The 25,119-nt window shown below is 35.4% G+C and overlaps 1 protein-coding gene across 2 annotated transcripts in view; it reads right to left on the bottom strand.

Moving 5' to 3' along the window:
- Positions 1-3,106: 3,106 nt before the first annotated feature.
- Positions 3,107-25,119, bottom strand: part of GPR149 (G protein-coupled receptor 149) — a 67,858-nt gene continuing 45,845 nt past the window's right edge. For both annotated transcript variants that reach the window (XM_046002803.1, XM_046002804.1), the window contains exon 4: positions 3,107-4,778. In XM_046002803.1, coding sequence (XP_045858759.1) covers positions 4,206-4,778 — 573 coding nt within the window. In that variant the 3' untranslated portion in view covers positions 3,107-4,205. The remainder of the gene's footprint in view (positions 4,779-25,119) is intronic.

Here is a 25,119-nt window from a genome sequence, read left to right as displayed (position 1 = left end):
AATACAAAAGGCATACTCCCAGTTCTGGGAATATGATATTCCCTTTGCTAGAACTATGATTTCCCTAGATACATAGTGTATTTTATCACTTTATTTGATTAATAAAATATTACCTTATCACTGAAGTATTTCCTAACCAAAATATTTGAAAAATTATTCCTTCCATCATTGTCCTCTTATTTTCATTTTTTCCTTATCATTTTTATTATCTCTGGTACCTACTTTCTGTCAATACATTTAACATTACTTGAGATACATACATTTATACATGTATGGTATATAAATGTATAGTGTGGACCTTAACCCATCCAAAAAGAGGTCTCTCCCCTCTTGGGGAGGTTTCCTCTAAGCCCCTGAAACATCTCGCTTTATAAGAGTGACTTTGTCTGGGGCCATGGATCAGCCAAATAGTAACAGTGTGATTTAAGGTAGAAGCTTTGTGTCATTCCTTATCAATTTGACTTCTTTAGGATTTGGAAATCAGTCATGTGAGCAGTGAACCATGCTTACCCCTACTCCTACCATGATGAAGTCCCAACAAAGAATTTGAACACCAAGATTCAAATGAGTTTTCCTTCTTGGCAATAATCTTTGTATGTTGTCTTACATTGATGTCTGGGAAAGTAATGCTGTCCTTGACTCCATGGAGAGCAGACAACAGAAGGTCCACATTCAGACTTTTTCTGGATTCTGTTGTATATTCTTCTTCTCTTAGCTGATTTTAGTCTATATCGTGTAATGTACTATAACTGTGAGAGTACAGATTTCTTGTGAATTCTGTGGATCCTTCTAGGAAATTATGGAAACTGATATTGGTTTTGGGGATATCTGAAACTTGCACCTAGTATCAGGAGGGAGGGAAGTCTTGTGTGGACTGTGTTCTCTAAATTTACAGTTGACTCAAACTCATTTCATGTGTGTGTGTGGGGGGGGTGCATTTTGTTTTTGTTCATAGTCATAATCTTAAGTACCTAGTACAATTTCTAGCATATAGTAGGTATTCATTAAATGTTATAGTGAATAAATTAATGAAAGTAGCTGAATAAAATAAGAAACTAAGACAAAATCTAAGTACCTAGTACAATTTCTAGCATATAGTAGGTATTCATTAAATGTTATAGTGAATAAATTAATGAAAGTAGCTGAATAAAATAAGAAACTAAGACAAAATCTAATGAAATTCAATACTAAAGAACCATGTTGAGAAAAGCTTCCAAATAATGTACATCCAGATGGTTTTTATTATATTCAAAATAATGCTTTGGTCTTCAAAATGGTTGCCTCTGTCAGTCACAACTCTTTGAGATTATACATGTGTTTATGTTAACTGGGAGTCTTAGATATGTCTTTTCAGTTTGTAGAAGTCACCACCAGATGGTGATATTTTTATTAGATAATAAGTAATTTTAGTCTTCAGATTCATCAGTTTATGGAGAAAGAAACCAGCTATCTGCAATATAGTACTTACTACTAATAAAATATAACAGGGTAAGCTATTTAAAAAGTACAAGATATCTACAAGGGTATTTCTTACAGAAACACATTTTTACATTTTTACTTTAAAGAGTAAGTAGACTTTATACTGATGTAGCTTACCTACCCTTACTCTTTCTAAACAAGGATTGGGAGGAGCCGTTCATGCATATTCATAGCCCCTATAGATTTTTCTTTAGCTTCAACTACAATTTTCTTGGACAACAACAACAACGGCAATGTGGGTCCACATCAGAGGACCCTGACCTGAGCTGAAGGCAGATGTTCAAGTGACTGAGCCACCCTTAATACTCCAGAACTTTAACGTATATCCAGTGTATAGTTAATTCAATAGCCAAGGGCAATTAAATGGAAATATCCTAGTTTGGAGTTTTTTGTTTTGTTTTGTTTTTTGTTTTTCCAGTTCTTCCAGCATAGGCCCAAGTCCAATGAAAAGAAAATAGTACACAGGAGGGAAGGAGTATTACTGTCTTCCAGTCCAGTTCTTTTGCTCTTTAAATCTTGACTTCCATCATCTTCTCCTCTGTATTAAAGAGCTGTGCCAGTTATAAAGGATTTATTTCTATTTAAATCTTTATTATTTTCTTCAGTTTTATTATGATAATGTTTCTGATTTCCTTGCTGCCAAAAATCATACTGTAAAGGAACAAAATCACTTTTCTCTTTCGTAAAATTATACATCTAAATTTAATATATCAAAGCTTATCTTTTACAAAACATTATTAGAATATTCAACTTCTTTTTATAACAGGCATTCAGTGCCATTAATTTATAATATTTGTTTGATCTGGTCATTTGTCATTATGTTAAAATAGCACTCCATTAAGGGGCACCTGGGTGGCTCAGTTGGTTAAGCAGCTGGCTCTTGATTTCGGCTCAGGTCATGATCTTAGGGTCCTAGGATTGAGCCCAGTTCACTGCAGAGTTGGGCTCTGGGCTCAGTGGGGAGTCTGCTTCAGGATTCTCTCTCTCTCCCTCTCCCCCTCTCCCATGCTCTCTCTGTAAAATTAATAAATCTTTTAAAGAAATAAAATAGCTCTCAATTTTAGGGATATAAAAAGGCATTTTAAATAAAATATATTTGTAATAACATATTTGAATTTGAATTTATACATTAGACATTATTTGAGGCTTGCTTTACAAACTCTACTAATGGCATTACCTTTGCTTCCCAAGTTTAGAAGAGGAGATATTGAGAGAGTAAAAGAGACATAAAGTCCATTGAAATAATTACTTTGAAAATGAGTTCTTGATGGCAAAAAAAAAAAAAAAATCTTCTGAAGTTGAAACAATCTGAAAGCCCATATAAAGTAATTTAGAATTCTGATTCAGTATAATAAAATATAAACCCAAATTAATCACTTAAAAATATAATTCACTCAGTCTGTAAATAGTAAATAAGATATGTAAGTGAGGTGTGGCGGTGTACAAAGTCAAATACCATGTAAAATGTCAACTCAATAACTTTGGAAAATAAACATTTAAGTAATACATTTAATGTATGTTTAAAGAAAGATCAGAATAAAGAATTTTGAAGTAAAATCACTTCATAATTTTTGAAATATACACTATTAATAATCTGATAAGGTGATTCTTGCATTTTTCCAATGTAACACATTTTAAAATTAGTGCCAAAATGTATACCTTACACTCATTTAATAAAATATATTGAATTTGCTTGAGATATACATGCCTTTGAGGAAAAAAACTGAAAAGCACCTAAAATTAGAATAATATTTGTATGAAAATTTTCTATACTTCAAGAATGGCTAAAAAAGTTTGTCAAATCTGCAGCTTTAGAAACACACTTTTATTTTTTTACTTAGTGGATTTCCTCAGCTTTACCCAGAACTTTGTTAATCTAATTGAGCATACCTAACAAAACTTAGTCCGGTAGAGCTTTTCCCCAATATCCATTCAAATAAAAACAATTCTAGAAATGATAATGTGCACATTTATAACCTTTTCCAATAATATTTGAGTTATGGACTACTAATTCCACTTGTAACATACAACATTTTGTTTCAAGGGAATCTTGACATAATGGAAAGATGAAAGGAAAATACTTACATTTAAGAAGGAAAGGAAGAAAAACATTTAGTAAGCAATTTGTACTTTATGAAGGAAACTACTATTTACAGACTATGGGCATGCATGTTTCAGAGTTGGAAGCTAGCTAGTTCGCCATTTTACATGAAAATATATTTCTTAAACATGGGTATAAAGCTAAAGCAGTAACTGTAATAAGCTTGATTTGCTAGGCACATGTAGACAATTCTCTTTAAATACAACACAGAGTTTTGCTACATTTTTTCGATTCCCAAAATATCTTCTTACCCCTGTGTTGAAACATGAGCATGTGAACAATATATTCATTGAATTTATGCAATTTTCTATTTACTCTGAGGATGACAAACAGGCGAAAACATTAATAAATGAGGCTGATATTTAATCTAGAAAACAGCTTTAGGAATCAGATAAGAAACAAATTTTTAATTACCACAGTGTGTGATCTACAGGTAACGCATCAAAAGCACTTAAGTGTTTATACTAGTTCCAGCTGCTTGCCCTAAAAACAGTTAACTACTAAATCTGTAATGCTTACATAAACCAAAAAGTAATAAAGGAAATCAAATAGCCTCGGAACAAAAGTGTTAGGTTAGTAGTTTAACTTGCAGACCCATTCTTGCCTTTATTATACCAAATGATTACTAGTTACCCTTGTTTTCTTCCTCTCTTTTTCTGTAAGCTTTATTTAACAACTGGATTTCCTCCTGGTAGCCATCCTTCTCGTGATGCTGCCTTTTACTGTTCTGCCTATGTGCTTCAACAGTGTCCGGAATGGAGATGTTGATATCAGCATCGGGATTACTCGTGGGTAAAAAGAGAGAGTATGAGGCTGTTTCCCCTAAATCACAAGAAACAAATCTGTTTTCTTTCCGTGAGTAGCGTAGGGATGGAGATCTGACCTGTGTAGAGGACTGGCTGATGTTGCTAATGATAGACACAGTGTCCAAGGCTTCCTCATTATCACAAATTTCAAGAACTTCCAAGTGTATTTTCACACTGGTGTCCGCAAATGTGGAGGGAGAATCTTCTGAGTTTGGTTCATGGCCAACACTTTTGGATCGATAGACTTCTATTTTCTTAGAGGCTGGGGTTATTTTTTGTCCTTCTGCACTTACCTCATAGGTAGAAAGAGAGAGGGTTTTCCCCGTAGGTGCTTGAAGAGACACAGTCCCCTGGAATGCACACAAGGGAATGGCAAGGGCACCACCAGAACGCTGGGGACAAAAACAAAATTGTTACTACTGAAAACTAGTTTCTGAAATTAGGACATTTAGAAATTTATTTTATTCATCAATATGATAGAGTTTTTTCTATTTCAGATCCATTTCCCTAGAAACCTTTATCAGTGGTATTTAGTTTTGTTTTTTTTTTTTTTTTTTTTTTGACACAGAGAGAGATCACAAGCAAGCATTGAGGCAGGCAGAGAGAGAGGGGGAAGCAGGCTCCCTGCTGAGCAGAGAGCCCGATGCGGGGCTCGATCCCAGGACCCTGAGATCATGATCTGAGCTGAAGGCAGAGGCTTAACCCACCAAGCCACCCAGGCGCCCCTATCAGTGGTATTTAAATTCTACCATCAAAACACTATAGCTCAGTTTCTCCTAGGTCAAATATAATATCTAAATGAGGACAGTCAGGAACCTTTCTTTGAAGATGAAGGACGTATTCCTGTAGCTTAAGGCAAAATTTGTGTATTGTTGGGGGCAGCAGTCAGTGCTTCCAAAGGCAGAATATGGACATAAAATTGAATGCATATATATAATCTGAAATTGCTTTTATAGTTTTGTTACATTAAAATGTTTGCATAGGTTGAAAGAAATGCAGACTGTGTTATCAAAATGTGCTTTTTTTCCTGTTTAGTATGTCACAGAGAATGATAATTGTGAAACTGTGATTCAAATTAAGTATAAAGTATTTTTCAGCTGTTAGGTTTGAGCATTCAGAAGAGGAACCAAATGTCCCCAGAACAGTGCTACGCTGTGCTCACTTTTCCATGGAGAAAACACAGTCATTAAAGTAAATCTAATAATAGAGAACTCTCCCACATCTCTGCAAAAACTTTCTTGAACGTTAGAAACTCTTATATTTTATTTAAAACTTTGTATGTTAAGATTTTTTAAAAATCTGTACTTGGCACTGATAAGCATTTAAGAAATGAAAGAAAACAGATTCTTACAATTGCCTGCATTTTATATTATTGATTCACATCTTCATATTTCCAGTTGACTTGTTTTCTTTTTTGATTACATGTGAGTCTCAGAAGGTACCAAACTTCTTGAACAGTGCTCTCAAAGCTAGGTCCCTAGACTAACATCATCAGCATTACCTGGTAACTTGTAAGAAATGCAGATTTTTTTTTAAAGATTTTATTTATTTAATTGACAGACACAGATCACAAGTAAGCAGAGAGGCAGGCTGAGGGAGGGGGAGAAGCAGGCTTCCTGCTGAGCAGAGAGCCCGATGTAGGGCTTGATCTGAGGACCCTGGGATCATGACCTGAGCCGAAGGCAGAGGCTTTAACCCACTGAGCCACCCAGGCGCCCCAGAAATGCAGATTTTTTTGAGCCCTATCCAGACCTACTGAATTAGAAACTTTGGGGGTGGGTTCTAGCAGTCTATTTTAAACAAGTGATTCTGTTGCATTGTAAGGTTTGCAATCCCTAATTAAAGAAATGTTGTAGTCCAGAAAAAGGAGAAGGAAGATGGTTAACACTTTTCATACATGTGCCGATAATCTAAAAAGCTGACTTACCAACTGGATTGCCTTAAATGTGTCTTTATAGAGGAATTGGCATGAGGGAGGGTTCATGGTATTTTGCCAGTTTCGGATGATCAGCCTTTCTGTTTGCCTGTAACTATGCCAGCTTTAGCACTGAAATTCTTGCATCTCAGGAAACTTCCTAGTTCCAGAAAAAGCAGGATAGCTGGTCACCCTATTTGCCTTGAGCATTTTGTATCTGGACCTACATGTGGCTTTAGGAAGCCCAGGACTACAATTTGGATTCTCTTCTACTATGAGAAAATTTTAACCTTTTTAAAAATATTTTATTTATTTGAACAGACAGAAATCACAACTAGGCAGAGAGGCAGGCAGAGAGAGAGGAGGAAGCAGGTTCCCTGCGGAGCAGAGAGCCCGATGCAGGGCTCGATCCTAGGACTCTGGGATCATGACCTGAGCCGAAGGCAGAGGCTTTAACCCACTGAGCCACCCAGGCGCCCCTACCATGAGAAAATTTTAAAGGAGGATTTATCATGAGATTCATTTGGGTGCCTTCATGCCTAATTCTTTGAGTTTAGGGACAGTGAAAAATATAGTCTAGGGTGTACAAGACACGTTACTAGGCTTTTCTAGTTATTCTCTATGGAGAAGTCTTGAATCCTCTTTATCCATAAATGGTCCTAAGAACCTAACTTTAGGGCCTTGTACCTTAAAGTGCTGAAAACTTTGAAAACTTACACTGTAAATTTCAGTTTACCCTTCTGCCGAGGCAAAGAACTTTACCAACTTCATAGGTGCGACTGAAGCAGAAAAAACAGGAGCAATACTTAGGTTCATTACTGTACCAAAGCATTGTTTGAGTGATAACAGCTTTTCAGCAAAGGGGAAATGGCCTTCGTTTATTTTTTATTTATGCATCATTAAAATTTGCTGAGTATTAGAGTAGTCCTTCCTATCAAAAGTTTCACTTTTCACAATTTCAGTTACCCATAGTCAACTGCGATCTGAAAGCTGATGATCCTCCTTCTGCCCTATAATCAGAAGGTCAGTAGTAGCCTAACTGTGCCATAGTGCTTATGTCATTCACCTCACTTCATCTCATCATGTAAGTATTTTATCATCTCACATCATCACAAGAAGAAGGGAATGAATATAGTATAATAAGATGTTTTGAGAGAGACAGAACACATTCACAAACCTTATATACTGTTATAATTGTTCCATTTCATTATTAGTCATTTCTGTTCAACTCTTACTGTGCCTAATTTATGAATTAAATTATCATAAGTATGTCCGTATAGAAAAAAACACAGTATGTATTGGGTTTGGTACTAACAGTGGTTTCAGACATCCAATGGGAGTCTTGGAATGTATTCCCCATGGATAAGGAGTAAGTACTGTTTGTGCAAGATTCTGAACTTGCATTGGGTATACAGATAAATATACTATTTCTTCATTCAAAGACCCCACAGATATAGTTGGCTGACAAAGCATGTAAAAAAGAAAAAAAATTTAGTTCCAACTATTTCAGTAGAGATGGGAACCAAGCTCTATGGAGTCCAGGAGTGACCACTTTTGGTAAAGAGATTTCATACAGGTTGGCATTTGAAATTGATCTTAAGAAAAGATTTGCAGTTTTAAAAGCTTTGCTTTGTGAATGATAAGTCATGAGTGGAAGAGCCAAATTAAAAACTTTCCATTTTGAGAGGAAATTTTATCAAAGGCAGAAATTTCAGTTTTTTAAAATAAAAATGGACAGAGATATTATTTAGTCAGAAAACTTGTCATTTAATAATGTGAATTATAAAAATAACCTCCTTCATTCTGAGAGCTAGTAAAATGAAAGCTGGACTTCCTTAAATCATACTTTACTACAGGAAGAAAAAACAACCCCAACTCAGTGCTTAAAAAATTATTTTCTCTTTGACACGGTATACTGTGTAAAACAAAGTCCTATGGAATATACTAGTTTAAAAAGGAAAATTGGATGAGAAAACTGAGTTATCAGACAGTGTGCTCAGCAGTACTGGCATGTCTATTTTAAAAGAACCTTCACTAGAGCATCAACAGTATGACCATATCTTTATCTGTACCAACTTGCTTCTTCACTGGTGAAGAGTTAATATAAAAGCAAATGTGATAAAGAATTTTTTTTGCATCTGATTTTATACATCCACATAATGCCGATTTCAATAGCTCTCATGCTAACTTAAATGAACAAAAAAGCTTTACTGAGTTATCAAATGACATCTCATTAAAACTGGCATTTAAGAATTGCAAAGCACCAGAGTTTAGCTAAGTATGAAGTCTGTTATTCTGAAATAGTACACAAAGTCTTGAGTTATCAAAATTAAACTGTGCGGGACACCTGGGCAGCTTAGTCGGTCAAATGTCAGACTCAGTTTTGGCTCAGGTCATGATCTCATGGGATGTGAGAGCAAGCCCCAGAGCCTCATGTTGGGCTCCATGCTCAACAGGGTGTGTGCTGCTCTCTCTCCCTCTGCTTCTCCCCCACTTGCATGCACCTGGGTCTGGGCTCTCTCTCTCTCAAATAAATAAACCTTTCTTAAAAAATTACATTGCATAACATTCTTATTCAAAGGGATAGTCTCCATTTGACAGTCACAGAAGTAAAAACACAGAGACAGATTATAGAGAAGCAGATCTGATGCTGGCGAGGATGCGGAGAAAGAAAGAAAGAAAGAAAACCTACACTGTTGGTGGGAATGCAAGCTGGCGCAACCACTCTGGAAAACAGCATGGAGGTTCCTCAAAATGTTGAAAATAGAACTACCCTATGACCCAGCAATTGCACTACTGGGTATTTACCCTAAAGATACAAACGTAGTGATCCGAAGGGCCACGTGCACCTGAATGTTTATAGCAGCAATATCCACAATAGCCAAACTATGGAAAGAACCTAGATGTCCATCAACAGATGAATGGATAAAGAAGATGTGGTATATATACAATGGAATACTATGCAGCCATCAGAAGAAATGAAATCCTGCCATTTGCGACGACATGGATGGAACTAGAGGGTATTATGCTGAGTGAAATAAGTCAATCGGAGAAAGACAACTATCATATGATCTCCCTGCTATGCGGAGATGCAATGTGGGGCGTTTGGGATAGGAAAAGAATAAATGACACAAGATGGGATCGGGAAGGAGACAAACCATAAGAGACTCTTAATCTCACAAAACAAACTGAGGGTTGCCAGGGGGAGGGGTGTAGGAAGAGGGGGGTGGGTTTATGGACATTGAGGAGGGTATGTGCTATGGTGAGTGCTGTGAGTTGTGTAAACCTGGTGATTCACAGACCTGTACCCCTGGGGCTAATAATACATTATATGTTTATAAAAAAAATAAAAAAAATAATTAAAAAAAAGAAGCAGGTCTGAGCATACATCTTTGCACTATTAATCCAAAATTGACATGTTAATTTCAGCAAAATGGTACTGTCACTTTAAGCCAATTTAGCAGTTTTAATGTTACTGGTTATGAAAATATTTAATGTATAAATTTGTTTTGGTTTTAGATTTGTGTAAGAACTATAAATGTAAGGAGTTTTACAAATTATTGTTTGTATATTTTAAAGCAAAAACATAAGAATTTGATTTGACAGTAAGATTCATAGATTTTTTTTTCTTTCAGAGAGATTTATTAAGTTAAAGTAACATTCCTCCAGATGAGGGAAAATGAGAACTTGAATGAAGGGAGAAGTAAAGAGATAAAGATTCAGGGAGATATCTAAGAATTTGTGTAAAATCAACAGAATTTCCACCTCTTTTAGGAAGGATATGGAGGGCAGACTAAAATGGAGAGAGATGGGAAGCAAGAGAACAGGCTAACTGAACTTCTAGTATTAGGAGTGGGTTAGCTGGTAGGTCTATAGCAATGGAATGAAGAGGTTGTCATATCTTGGGTTCACAGAATACACAAATACTAAGCTCATAAACAAGTGCATTTCCGTGTGACTCATACTACAATATATCCAGGCTGGAGAATTATAAGAATATGGAATAAGTGTACTTACCCTAGGTAGAGTGAGGGAAAAGGAGACCTGGGCAGGGCTTAATTTTTATAGATGAAAAGAAATACTTGATATTAATTCAGTTATTTAGCATTATTCTAGAGTTCCTAGCTAGATAACAGTCAAGAAATACTGAGCAGGAAAAATAAAATTATCATAACTTTCATGGTACCTGGGTGGCTCAGTGAGTTAGGCCTCTGCCTTCAGCTCGGGTCATGATCTTACGGTCCTGGGATGGAGCCTCACATTGGGATCTCTGCTCAGCAGGGAGCCTGCTTCCCTGTCCCTCTCTCTGCCTGCCTTTCTGCCTATTTGTGATCTCTGTCTGTCAAATAAAAAAAATTCTAATTTTCATGTGAAAGTATTGTATACTTTGAAATTCTAGAGAAGGGACTCTAAAAAAGAGCTAATTTGGAAGTTTTGTAAGGTTGCTAAATTTTAGGTAAATGTTAAAACATCAATAGCTGTTACCAATTAAAAAATATATTTTAAAAAGATCCCATTCAAAATAGTAACAAAATTATAGAAATGTGTGAGAAAATATGAGAAAAAACACTAGAATTAGAGAAATCCTGAAGAAATAGGAGACAAAAGAAACAACATTTCCACATGGAAAAATTCTATTGTAAATATGGGAATGTATTTTATTGTATTGATTTAATACAATTTTAATAAAAAACTTAATAGAATACCAATGAAATTTTACTTTAGAACATGAAAAGTTCCTCCTAAGATTTATCTGCAGATTTATAACCAAGAGTAAATGTATAACCAAGAAATTTTGGAAGTAGACTAATAAGGTAGATTTACAAACATAATATGAAGCTACAGTAATTAATTAATACAGGTTGTTAATTGCAAGACATAATAGGTTAAGCAGTCAAGAAACAAAATATAGTCTATCACAAAGATGGCATTTCAAAATAAGAAAGGAATCAAATGGCTTTCCATTACAAAACTAAATTAGATTCCTTTTCATGCTATCAGCAAAAATAATTTCTTGATCTTAATAATGCTTTTAAAATGCTATGTGAAGGAGACCTTTACAAATCTGGAATGAAAAGCAGAAGTGACAAAAGAGGGACAGATTTGATTGCAGAAAAACTGAAAATATCTATGTAAAAATGTATGCTGAAAGCAAAGATAAAAAACAAATGGCATCCCAGGAGAAAATATTTGCAGCATACATAGGACAAAGTTTAATAGTTACATAGAGAGTTTCTCCAAATCAGTGAGATAAACATCCCAGGAGAAAAAAGGAAGTGGGCAAAGCAATTAAAGGAAGAACTACAAGTGGAGAATAAACATACAAAAACATACTCGATTTCACCAATAATCAAAAAAATATAAGTAGAAACGGGTCATTTTTAGCATCTCAGATTACCCTCCACACACACACAAAAAAAAGTGAGAGAGAGAAATGAATAAAATGATAGATGCCATCTTTAGAGTACATTTTGATTGTATTTGAATATAAAATAAAACTACATATACTGGGATGCCTGGGTGGCTCAGTGGGTTGGAACCTCTGCCTTCTGCTTGGGTCATGATCTTGGGGTCCTGGGATTGAGCCCTACATCGGGCTCTCTGCTCGGTGGCGAGCCTGCTTCCCCCTCTCTCTCCGCCTGCCTCTCTGCCTACTTGTGATCTCTATCTGATGAATGAATAAAATCTTAAAAAAAAAAAAACCCTACATATACTTACCAGCAATCCTATTTCTATGAGTCAGTTTTACCACCAAATATCAACACACACATTATTTGTTTATTTCAGCACTGTTTTAAGTCCCCAAATAGAAATAATCTAAATGTACTCAAAAACTTTCTTGAAAGAATGAAGTAAAGCTATAAATTCTGCCTGGGTAAAATAATTTCAATACATTTTGAGTGATAATAGCAAGTTGCAAAACAATATGTAAAGTATGATCCAATTTTCTTGTAGAAGAACATCTACCAGAAAATGACTCAGCAAATTATACATGTGTAGGAATAAAAGATATATAGACACACAGCACACGTATGTATTCTAGGCACAGAAAAGATTTGAAAGGCTACATTCCAAACAGTTATTTCCTCTGAAAGTAGTTGGGGGGAGGACTTCATCTTTAATGGTTTATATATCTAAATTGTTCAATGATGTTGATGATTTTACTTAATGGAAGTTTATTAGGTAATAGAGAAGGCAGAGAGTGCAAAATATTATTAGAAGGGCATCCAGGGTATGGGGTAGGGTACTGAGTGTGTGTTGCCTATGATGATTGCTCAAAGTTCAGTTTGGTAGTCAGTTTGGAGTTTGTGCTGCATTTGGAGTTTGTACTATTTTTAGGTTAGAAGTGAAGAGACAAGGTGTGTGCAGGGTACTGTCTCAAAATTTTTCCCTGATAGTTCGATTGTTTAGAATAAGAGTCCCAGTTGGGATACAGTTTATTTTCTGTTTGAATTTTTTAAAGAGTAGCAAATAGCACTTTGACAAGAAAAATATTTCAAATGTTCAGAAAGGAAAGGATCATCTTGTCCTAAGCAGACAAAATAAAGTGACCAGGGTCAGTAATGAGTCACTAATTTTGCTCCTTACTAATTTTGCTGCAAATACTATTATAAACATTTGGGTCCAGCAATCTGTCAATGTAAACATTAAGTTCCAATTAAGAATCCCACTTCAGAAAAAAATACTATGTAATTTGAGTTACAAACCACAATATAGTCCACAGATTTGAAAGCCATTCAGAAAGTTGAAGAATCATTTCAAAATGAGACTAAAAGTAAAAGGCACTAAATCTTAAATGAAAATTAATATTAATTGTGAGGAGATAAAACAAAAAAAAATGCCTGTTATTATTGATTTAATTTGTCTTCATCTTTGTACTGGGTTGACTAGCGTGTTCTCTCCAAAACTTATGTCCACTTGTATCTTGTGAATATGATGTTATTTGGAAATAGGGTCTTTTCACACATAAACTAAAACGAGGTCATAGTGGATATGGGTGGGCCCTAATCCAGCGACCAGTGTCCTTTTTTTTTTTAAATTTTATTTGTTTATTGGACAGAAAGAGAAATATCACAAGTAGGCAGAGGGGGTGGAGGGGAAGCAGGCTTTCTGCTGAGCAGAGAGCCTGATGTGGGGCCGGATCCCAGGACCCTGAGATCATGACCTGAGCTGAAGGCAGAGGCTTAACCCACTGAGCCACTCAGGTGCCCCGACCAGTGTCCTTTTAAGAAAAGAGAAATTTGGACACAAACTCACATAGAGGGAAGATAGCCATGTGAGGAAGGAGACAGCACTTAGAGTTATTCTACTGTAAACCAAGAAAGGATGGCCCCACTGACACCTTGACTTTGAACTTCTGGCCTCCAGAAATATGAGACAATAGATTTCTGTTGTTTAAACTATCTTAAGTTTGCAGTAATTTGTTACAGCAGCCCTGGGAAATTAATATAGAGTATTGTGCAAACACATAATGAAACATTTGCAAAGTTCTGCAACTGCCAGTTTTCTTCTGGAGACCAGAACTGCATGGCATTTTTGTCTAGTCCACATAGAATGTAATCTCCTCCAGGGAAAGGAACATTTCCTTGTGGGTCTTTATTTTCTCTACCATCTATACCAGTGCCTGACACATGGTGGGCCCTCAAAAAATACTTGTTGAATGAATAAATATGTGCACGAATGAATGAATCTGCAACATTGACCTTGTAGATTTTTTTAGATTCCGTATTTTAACTTCCTAAAGCAGAAAAAATAAGATCATCTTCCAAAAGTATTACTGTTTAAAATTTATTTTTTTATATTTTAACAGCCCTATATAATAAATGATAATTACAAATACATCAGAAGGTGATATTAGAACATATCCTTTTTATAAAAATAAAATAGAATATCATGGGACTCAATTGTGTGTGAACATTTACTTCATGATAAAAAAATGATAAGATTCAGAGAGCATAAAACTAGTCATTTCATAGTCTCTGCTTTCTTTCCATTTAAAAGTCTATGAATTAGCATATGCTGTCAGGAATAATGATAATCCATTATTGCTGTACTCCTGAGCGTAGGTGGCTGGAGCTTTTTTATTTGGAAATGAAAAGCAGTCTCTAAACCTCACAAATGCTTCAGAAGGAAAGAGCATGCCCTGTAAACACATTAGCACAAATAATCCGCTCTGATAATTGATTCAGACTTAACTGACCTTGGGCATATTGAACTTTTTATTTCCTCACTATAAACCTCTAGGTGAATTCAGGGTGAAATTATAATATAAAAGAGTTGCTCCAAATTTCTCTCCTAACAAGGTGAGGTATTGTGTTATTTGAATCACTCAACTTAAGAAAGACATATTATAACACATAAAATCATAGCACTTATCAGAAACTAGAGTTCTGATTTCTCATTTTATAAAGGGAGAATTGACACCCAGAGAGGTGAAGCCACTTTTCTGGGGTTATGCAAGTAATAGTAGTAGGACAGGTATCGTCATGCCCAATTAAGTGCTCTTTTCCAATGTATCATGTTGTCACTTTAAGATAAATCTGCTTTAGTCAGGAGTAGATCAAAGGTTTTTTGCCCTGGAAGCCAGAATTCTATCACTAACTCATGAATAATATAAGTGACTACAATTTTAATCTAAATTAAAATCATATAGATGATCTTTCAGCTATTTAGGTGACTTTTAGGCTTCTTAAAGTACAGACATTGAGAAATTAAGTCAAACAGACCATCTAAGATGGTTAGGGGAAAAGAGATAAGGACACTAAAAATAAACAAACAAAAATAGCAGGGAGAATGAGAACTTTATGAGAAAAACAATAAACTGGTTTTAATAATAATTTTGGAAATTTATTTAAAACTATGACTGCAATATTTTCATATATTCAACATCTAAAATAGTCCTTGCATCATCTTGCCACCTTTATTTAAATGTTTAGTACACTAGAATAAGGAGGACACATGAATTACTCAATTAAAAGAGAATAAGGGACCAGGTGGTGGGAAATAGGGAGGGTACATATTGCATGCAGCACTGGGTGTTGTGCAAAAACAATGAATACTGTTACGCTGAAAAAATAAATAAATAAATTAAAAAAAAATAAAAAAAAATTAAATCCAGAAAAAAAAAAAGGGGAATAAGGGCAAGAAAATAAGGCCTTTATAAAGGGCACCATGTATTATAGAAAGTGCTAGGTGTTTTAACACATATCCATTTAATTCCTCACAGATCTTCAAACTGTAAATTAAGCTTTTTTTAAATGATGAAAAGTTTCACAACTGAGTAACAAATTTAAGATTAATATTCATCATAAATAATTACTGATTCTACTAAACACAAGCCATATGTCAGACTTCTTACTAAACACTTTATATATATTTTCTTTCTTGATTTTCATATCAACCTTATAAAATAGAGACAGTTGGGGCACCTGGGTGGCTCAGTGGGTGAAGCCTCTGCCTTCAGCTCAGGTCATGATCTCAGGGTACTGGGATAGAGCCCCGAATCAGGCTCTCTGCTCAGCAGGGAGCTTGCTTCCTCTTCTCTCTCTGCCTGCCTCTCTGCCTACTTGTGATCTCTCGCTCTCTGTCAAATAAAGAAATAAAATCTTTAAAAATAAAATAAATAAAGGGGCGCCTGGGTGGCTTAGTCATTAAGCGTCTGTCTTAGGCTCAGGTCATGGTCCCAGGATCCTGGGATCGAGCCCCGCATCGGGCTCTCTGCTCAGCGGGTAGCCTTCTTCCCCTTCTCTGACTCCCCTTACTTGTGTTCCCTCTCTCACTGTCTCTCTCTCTGTCAAATAAATAAATAATCTTAAAAAAAACTCTAAAAAAATAAAATAAAATAGAGACAGTCATTATCCCAATTTTATAGATAACATAATTGAGTCATGAGGATTTAAGTAGGTAATGCAATAGTCCAATCCAAATCCAGGATTATCTGTCTCAAACCCCCTGCTCTTAGCCATTCTCCTAGTTCAATAATGTTTGTGATAAAATATGAATAATACCTCATTCTCCTAATCCAGCTAGAACCCACTATGTCCTGTGGAAACAAAGGAAAATTGGGATTAATTATTCACACTAGGAAGTGAAAGGAGTATGTATGTATGTGAGTATGTACGTACGTATGTATGTATTTATTTTTAAAGATATTTATTTATTTGACAGAGACACAGTGAAAGAGGGAACATAAGCAGGGTGAGTAGGAGAAGGAGAAGCAGGCTTCCTGCTGAGCAGGGAGCCTGATTCGGGGCTTGATCCCAGGACCCTGGGATCATGACCTGAGCCAAAGGCAGACACTCAACCAACTGAGCCACCCAGGTGTCCCTGAAAGGAATATTTAAAGAAGATACTTGAGAAAATAGTTTCTAAATAGGGTTTTAGAAGATGATTTCAGTAGGCAGAAAGGAAGGAAAATGTATTCCAGGATGAGGGAATAGTAAGAGCAAAGGCAAATGGAATTTGAAGGGAATGACAGAGTACAAGGAAATGAGACTAGAAATAGAGGTTGGGCCGAGGGCCAAGAACCCTGTACACCAGTATAATGAGTTTTGATTATATTCCATGGGCAAGAGGTAAATGTGATTTTTGTTTTCACATTTATGGAAAGGAAAGAAATTAAGATATATGGAAGTCCTCTATGTGTAGGCAGTACACTTGGCACTTTCCATGTGAAATCTAATTTAATACAATAATCTATAAGGGAGGTAAAATTATTTCCCTTTTATAGTAAGCAAATTGAGGTCTGGAAAGCTTAACCAACTTGCTTAGGTTACAAACAAAGTTAAGTTTTGAACTGTGATTTAAACTCAGCTCAGATTCCACATGTTTTCTACTAACCCATTTAAAGTCTAAGAAGATAATGGGGAGCCCTGTGAAAGATGGATTGGAGGAAGCGGACAGTGGTGTCAGGGAGACCCGTTAGCAGGGTTTTATAGTCATTGTGCGCAAAAGGAAAAGGAATCTGAGTTTCAATACTGATAGTAGAAATGGCAAATGTGGGATGGACTATGAGGTAGTTACAGAGGCAAAACTTGAGAGTGGGGAGGGTCATGGTAAAATATTACTGTTGAATCACATACACCTGCCATAGAACTCAGTTGAGTCACTATTGCTATAATCCTTACCTCTCTAAGTCTCGGTTTCTCATTTCTAAAATATAAAGAATAAATGAGTTAATAGATGGAAGATGATTAGCTGAGTGTTTTACACAAGTGCTCTGTAAGTATTAGCTGTTAGGTATGATTAGGTGGTAAGTAAGAGAGAGAAATCCATGATGTCTTTGAGATTTCCACTGTTAGTATCTAGTATCAGTACTTGACATAAAGAGCTTAGGAGAATGTACATAATGTAATTCTACTTTTGCAGTCTTTATCTTCTAATCAGGCAGCATATTCCTCTGCAGTATTTTACCCTAATGGCGTAAATATGCTAAATAAAAGCCAGAGATTACCAGAAGGGGTTAAAAACATGACAACTAGTGGCTCTTGGGTGGCTCAGTGGGTTAAGCCTCTGCCTTCGGCTTGGGACATGATCTCAGGGTCCTGGGATCAAGCCCCGCGTCTGCCTCTCTGCTCAGCGGGGAGCCTGCTTCCCCCCCCCGCTCCACCTGCCTTTCTGCCTACTTTTTTTATTTGACTCTCCCTGTCAAATAAATAAATAAAGTCTTAAAAAAAAAAACAAACCCATGACAACTACATACTGTCTACAAGAAGTTCACTCCAAATATAATGCTATAGGCAGGCTGAAAGTTGAAAGATGAAAAAAGATATAGCATGCAAATATCAATCAAAGAGAAGCAGAACTGGCATATTATTATCAGATAAAATAGACTTCCTAGCAAAGAATATTACAAGAGACAGGGAGGATTATTTTAGTAATAGATCAGTCTACCAAGAAGAAGGTGTGTATACACCAAACAACAAAGATGCAAAATCCGTAAAGTGAACTGATAAAACTGAAAGGAGAGATAGTCAAGTTCACAATTACAGCTAGAGACGTCTCTACCCTTCTTTTAACAATTAATTGAATAGCTAAACAGAAATTCAGCAAGGATATAGAAAAATACCATCAACTAACATGATGTAATCAACATTTATAGAAAATTTTATAGAAAGAAATGCTTTTATTTGTAGAAAACTATACAACAAGAGCAGAATACAGATTATTTCCATGGAACATATACCACGATGGATCATATCTGGGACATAAAATAAATCTCAATAGGGGCGCCTGGGTGGCTCAGTGGGTTAAGCCGCTGCCTTCGGCTCAGGTCATGATCTCAGGGTCCTGGGATCGAGTCCTGCATCGGGTTCTCTGCTCAGCAGGGAGCCTGCTTCCCTCTTTCTCTCTCTCTCTGCCTGCCTCTCTGCCTACTTGTGATCTCTCTCTGCCAAATAAATAAATAAAATCTTAAAAAAAATAAATAAATCTCAATAAATTTAAAACAATGAAAATTCTACAGGATGTATCCTCTAGCCACAATGGATTCAAGGTAGAAATAAATAATAGAGAGATAACAGGAAAATCTCCAAACCTCTGGAAAGTAAAGACACTTTTAAATAATCCATGAGTCAGAAATAAAGTTTTAAAGGAAATTTAAAAAACACATTGAATGAAATTTAAAATACAACCTATCAGAATTTATGAGATACATCTAAAGCAATGCTGAAAGGGAAATTTAAGGCACTAAAAGCCTACATTAGAAAAGAGGAACGGTCTAAAGTCAATAGTGTAAGTTCCTGCTTCAATAATCTAGAAAAAAGAGCAAAATAAAATTCAAGCAAGAATAAGGGAAGAAATCCTCAGGATGAGAGCAGAAATCAGTGAAATTGAAAACAAAGCAATAGAGAAAAATCAGTGAAACAAAGAACTGTGTGTGTTTTTTTTTAACAGATTAATAAAATTGGCAAACCTTTAGCAACAGTGACAAAAAAAGAAGACACAAATTACCAATATTGGGAATGAAATTGGACATCACCACAGTCTGTGCTGAAGATAAAGGATTACTACAAACAACTGTGCACATTTAAATTTGACAACTTAGAAGAAGAAATGGACCGATTCCTTATAAAACACAAACTCTAACAATATATCAGATATGAAATAAATCATTTGAATAGCCCTATAACTATTAGGTAATTGAACTCATAATTTTAAAACTCTCAAAAAGAAATCACCGGGCCCAGATGGTTTCACTGGATAAATCTGCCCAACATTTAAAGGATAATTGATATAAATTCTACACAATCTCTTCCTGAAAATAAAAGAAGGAACACTTCTCAATTCACTTTACAAAGGTAGTTTTGCCTTGTTAGTAAAACTAGACAGACAGTACAAACAAAAACAAAAACAAAGACAAAAACAAAAAACTGCCGATCTATATTACTTGTTAATTAAGATGCAAATATACTTAACAAATATTAGCAACTGGAATTCAGCAGTCAATTGGAAGAGCTGTATTCCATGCTTAAGTTGGATTTATTCCAGAACTGCAAGGCTGATTTCAATATTCAGAAATAAGCTGATGTTATCCACCATATTAATAGGCTAAAGGAGAAAAATCACATGATTATATCAATTGATATAGAAAAAGGACTTGACAAAATTCAACATCCACTCAATAAGTAGCAATAGAGAGTAAATTTCTCACTTTGACAAAGAACATCTATAAAAACCTTCCAACTAACAAATTTAATGGTGAGAGTCTGCTTTCCCTAAAGATCAAGAACAAAGGTAGATGTCAGTTCTTACCACTCCTATTCAACATATTGCTGGAACTGCTAACCAGTGCAGTAGTCAAGAAATGGAAGTCAAAGGTAAATCAGAAAGGAAGAACTAAAACTGCAGATGACATGATTGGTCTATTTAGATATTTTCAAAGAATACAAAAATTCCTAGAACTAACAAATGAACTAATCATAATTACCTGCAAGTTAAGCACTGTATTTCTCTATAGTAGCAATGAACATATGGACCTCAAAATAAAAGATACAGTACCATTTACAATTGCTCATAAAAGTGAAATACTTGGGTTTAAGTCTAACAAGACCTGTATAGGACGTATAAGGTAAAATCTACCTGAAGGAAATGGAGAGACATATTATGTACATGGACTAGAAGACTCAACATAGTAAAGATGTCCGTTCTTTCTACATTGAAATATAATACCTTTAAAATCCCATCAAGATTTTTTTTGCAGACATAGACATGATTATTCAAAAATTTATATGAAAGGGCTAATGAACTAGAATGGTAAACTTATTTTGGAAAAATGAATATAGTGGGAGTTATCAGTCTACCTAACTTCAGTAAAGCTATGATAATCAAGACTATGCTGTTGGTGGAGAGATAAATAACAGAACCCAGAATAGAAGACCCACACAAATATGCCCAACTGCTTTTAGACAAATGTGCAAAAACAATTCAATAGAGGAAAGATAGCCTTTTCATCAAATAGTGTTGGGGCAATTGGATATCCATAGGCAAACAAAAACCCTAGAACTAAGTTTCATATTTTGTTCAAAAATTACCTCAAAATGGATCACAGTCTTCAATGTAAAACTGTAAAAGTTTTATTAAGAACATAGGAAAAAAATCCTTGAGATCTAAGGCTAAGCAAAGAGTTCTTAGACTTGATACCAAAAGTATGATCTGTAAGAGGAAGTAAATTTCATCAAAGTTAAAAATTTGTGTGCAAATGCAGATTCAGATGCAGTAGGTATGTGGTGTTCTGAGATTCTGCATTTAATAAAAGCTCTCAGATGATGCTGAGGCTGCTGATCCATGGATTACGCTTTTTGAGGAGCAAAGGACATACAATCTGTAAGGCTCCTTACAATAAAACGAGACAAAATCAGAGACCGAGACAAGCCATAAGAGACTGTTAGTCATAGGAAACAAACTGAGGGTTGCTGGAGGGGAGAAGGATGGAGGGGATGAGGTAACTGGATGATGGACATTAAGGAGGGCATATGATGTAAGGAGTACTGAGTATTATATAAGACTGAGTCTTATATAATACTCAGTACTCCTTACGGAATGACAGAAACCCCCCAAAAGCCAACTTTATAGATGAACAGAATGAAAAACAAAGTTTTATCGTTTTCAATACCTTTAATATATTCTAATGCCTTATTCAAATGACACTTATTTCAATTGGTAAAACATTCTGATGAAAAATGATTAAGTTTCAGTATCAGTCTTCATTTTACATTAATCTTATGGACATAATGTAAGGTTCTGAAATGAATGTATCATTGTTTTTTGTTTATGGAAATTGGTATTCTCATATTTTCAGTTCATACTTCTTGGCTTTATCTGAGCCCATGAGCACAACCATCACAACCTACAAGAAATCCCGCGGGAATTTTGAATTTAAATATGTTGTTGCTCTTGGGATTAGTGGATAACTTTTTCTATTCTCTGGTCTAATAGAAACTAAAATCTCTTATCTCTAATGATGACATTTAAACTCAGATGTGATATGTCCAAATTTATTTCCATGTGTTTCCAATTCTTTTGGCTTTTCTAACAAAAAGAATGAACTGTAGCTTGAAAGGAATCACACATTGATTCTATTTAGAAAAAAATGAAATTTTATCAGGAATAAAGAATGCCAAGATATAGAAGTTTTTCTTATCTTAATGTGCATTTGTTCAAATGAACGTGGTGTCAATTAGAAATATCCTACTAAAAATGGTTGCATGAAAATTTTTTTTTACATTTCATTGACCAGAATCAAGTCAGGAAAGAGAAACCTGTTTTCATTTTTTTTAAATATTTTATTTATTTGACAGAGAGAAATCACAACTAGGCAGAGAGGCAGGCAGAGAAAGAGGAGGAAGCAGGCTCCCCGTGGAGCAGAGAGCCCGATGTGGGGCTCGATCCCAGGACCCTGGGATCATGACCTGAGCCGAAGACAGAGGCTTTAACCCACTGAGTCACCCAGGCGCCCCCTGTTTTCATTTTTAAGACAGTTTCAAAGGATAAATACAGCATTTTTGGTAAGATTACTATACTCTAGAAAGGGTGTTAGGATCCTTGTTGATGGTATTCATAAAACTATAGAAGACAAAAATATTTTTATCAGACAGCATAATATAGTAAAAATCAAACAAACAAACAAAACCAAATATGTGTAGGTAGAGATTAGAGGTATCCTGGGACAGGGAGTGGTGATAGACTGTGGGTAAATAGGCATGTGAGATCTAACTGATGTGATGAAAATATTCTAAAACAATTTATGGTGATTGCACAACTTTGTAAATTTACTAGAGATCTTTCAATTTTATACTGAAATGGAAGAATGACTTGATATGTACAATATCCCTCAATAAATGTGTTTTTTAAAAGAGCATCTGACTGATCAGGACACCCTGAAATACAGCATTTGTTTTGCCACTTAATAAATAGCTGTGTGACCCTAGACAAATAGTGTACTCACTATAGGCTTTGTAGTTCATTATCTATATAAAGGGGTAGTTAGGCAGATGAATGCCAAAGTATCTCTTGTCTCTTTACATTTCAATATTCTGTGACTCTGTTTTGGCAGTTAGCCTCAAAGAAAGCACTTCTATTCCTTGAAAATTATGGAAGTAGAGATGCTCTTCTGAAAGAAATTAAGATCACAAAATTTACTTTAAAAACTTGCCAAAAGAAATTATAGATCCAGGCCCTTTAAAAGACCCTCTTTTAAAAAAATCAATCAAGCACCACTGCTGACGGAACATGTTCTTTGCTTTCAGAATATATGAAATTTAAGCCACAATGCACTCTTACAATAACAATGTCTGTTATAGTAAGATAAAATAACAAGAAAAAAAATGAAGAAGTTTATATACCAATGTTTAGAAAGAAACCTGTAAGGAGGTTTTAACAATGCTTACATAATTCTGATTTAAATTTCCAATCATGGGAAACATTTGTTGAACACTAGACAGAGGTAAAAGACCACATAGAATTTTGCATGTGTGAGTGTGTGTGTTTATATATACATAAATATATGGGTTTGTGTATGTGTGTATTACATGTGTATGTATAATAACTTAGTTTTCTCTGATGATAAAATAATACATTAGAGCTTATTTTTGTAATTGAAATGATATCTGAAGAATATGCACCAAACAGTCCCTAAGTTACAGCAAATTAACTAAAAGATGACTTCCATATGACTATAATTTTAAGAATTCTAATCCTTTTGAAAAAAGAATCATTCAACTCTATATAGCCTATATGAATATTATGAGTTATCTAAATTAAAAGGATTTTCTTCTAATTTTTGCAACTTTTTTTGCAAAATAGGGGCAAAATTCTGTAGAGAGTTTTTATATATGTTAGGTGGAAGATCATTTGGTAAGGCTAATATTTATACCTTTGAAAAAAGACAATACATGCCATTAGACCCTGGTGGTTTGTGCTCTGTGAGTGTAGTAAGCTGAGAATTACTTTTTCAAAAATTCCCTTTCTTATATGCTTCTAGGTTAGAATTGGCCAAGATAGGAACTTGCTCAGTATTTGGAAGGTAGAAACAAGGCATTGGACACAACCATCTGGAGCTCTTTTCACAGGCAGATACACACCCTACTCCACATCTAGCTTTTCTTCCTGACTACTGGCACTGTTGACCAATAGTGGCCACACATTCACCCCCAGGTGCTTGGCTGTGGACTCACTGAAGTCGTGGTTTTTTATAGGCAGCAGTTTTTCATAGATCTCTACACAGATTCCCCCTTCCTATTCCTACATTAGTGGCTAGACATACTTGGCTTCTCAAACTATGACTGACTGGTAACTCCCATCTCTGACTCTCCAACTTCTCTTCCAGATCTTTGCTTCCCCAGCTTTTCCTACAACTCTAAATAAGTCTCTTACTCCATAACACTCACAGTGGTTCTGCTCCCCTGACTAAATACCAAGTGATGCAAAGTCTATTCACTGGAAGAGAAGTGTCAAGCTTAATAGTGAAACAACAACAACAAAAAACAGTGGTTTTTAATTAATTATAAAACCCAAATGTACTTATGGATGAAGGTAGTAGAATACATGTAGTCCAATCACGGAATCTAATCTAATAATAAAATCTTCATATTATATTTTTCTTCAAAAAAGAAAGCCACAGATTCAAGCAGCAACCAAATAAAAGACTCAGCCTCATGTGTAAGCTTCTGAAGATAGTGATCACAAACGGAAACAAATGATGACACACTTCTATAAGCAGCTGTACAGGAAGAAAAGGACTTGAAAATATCCTGAGAATTCTAGCTATAGACTCCATTTTGCCAAGAGGTGGTTTGAAGCAGAAGTTCTCAAAATGAGGGATTCTATATAGTCAAAATATTTTGCATTGTAATACTAATACTAAAGCTTTGACATTTTCACTGTTTTGACATGTTCACTGATGTTGCAAAAGCAATATGGGTAAAACTGGTGGCACTTTAACATGAATCAAGGCAGTGACATCAAATTCTACTAGACATTGTATGTTTTCTCATTGTATATGTGTGTATACAAACACACAGTCCAGTTTTATTTAATGTTCTTGGTGGAAGTTAGTATTATTATCATCCTGACTTTATAGATGAGTTGACTGAAGTGTTCAGTACCTTTATCCTTATAAAAATATTGATTTATGTTAGAGGGTGAGAGCTCATGCCTATGCAAGTGGGGAAGGGGCAGAGGGAGCGGGAGAGAGGGGATCTCAAGCAGTTTCCACACATAGTGGAGCTCAACTTGGGGTTTGATCTCATGACTCTGAGATCATGACCTGAGCCAAAATCAGGAGTCGGATGCTCAACCAACTGAGACACCCAGATGCCCCT

This window comes from Meles meles, chromosome 4 (assembly GCF_922984935.1).
Source record: "Meles meles chromosome 4, mMelMel3.1 paternal haplotype, whole genome shotgun sequence".
NCBI classification, from domain to species: Eukaryota; Metazoa; Chordata; class Mammalia; order Carnivora; family Mustelidae; genus Meles; species Meles meles.
The sequence above is the reverse complement of the archived record's forward strand: the minus strand, read 5'-3'. Positions and strand labels throughout refer to the sequence as shown.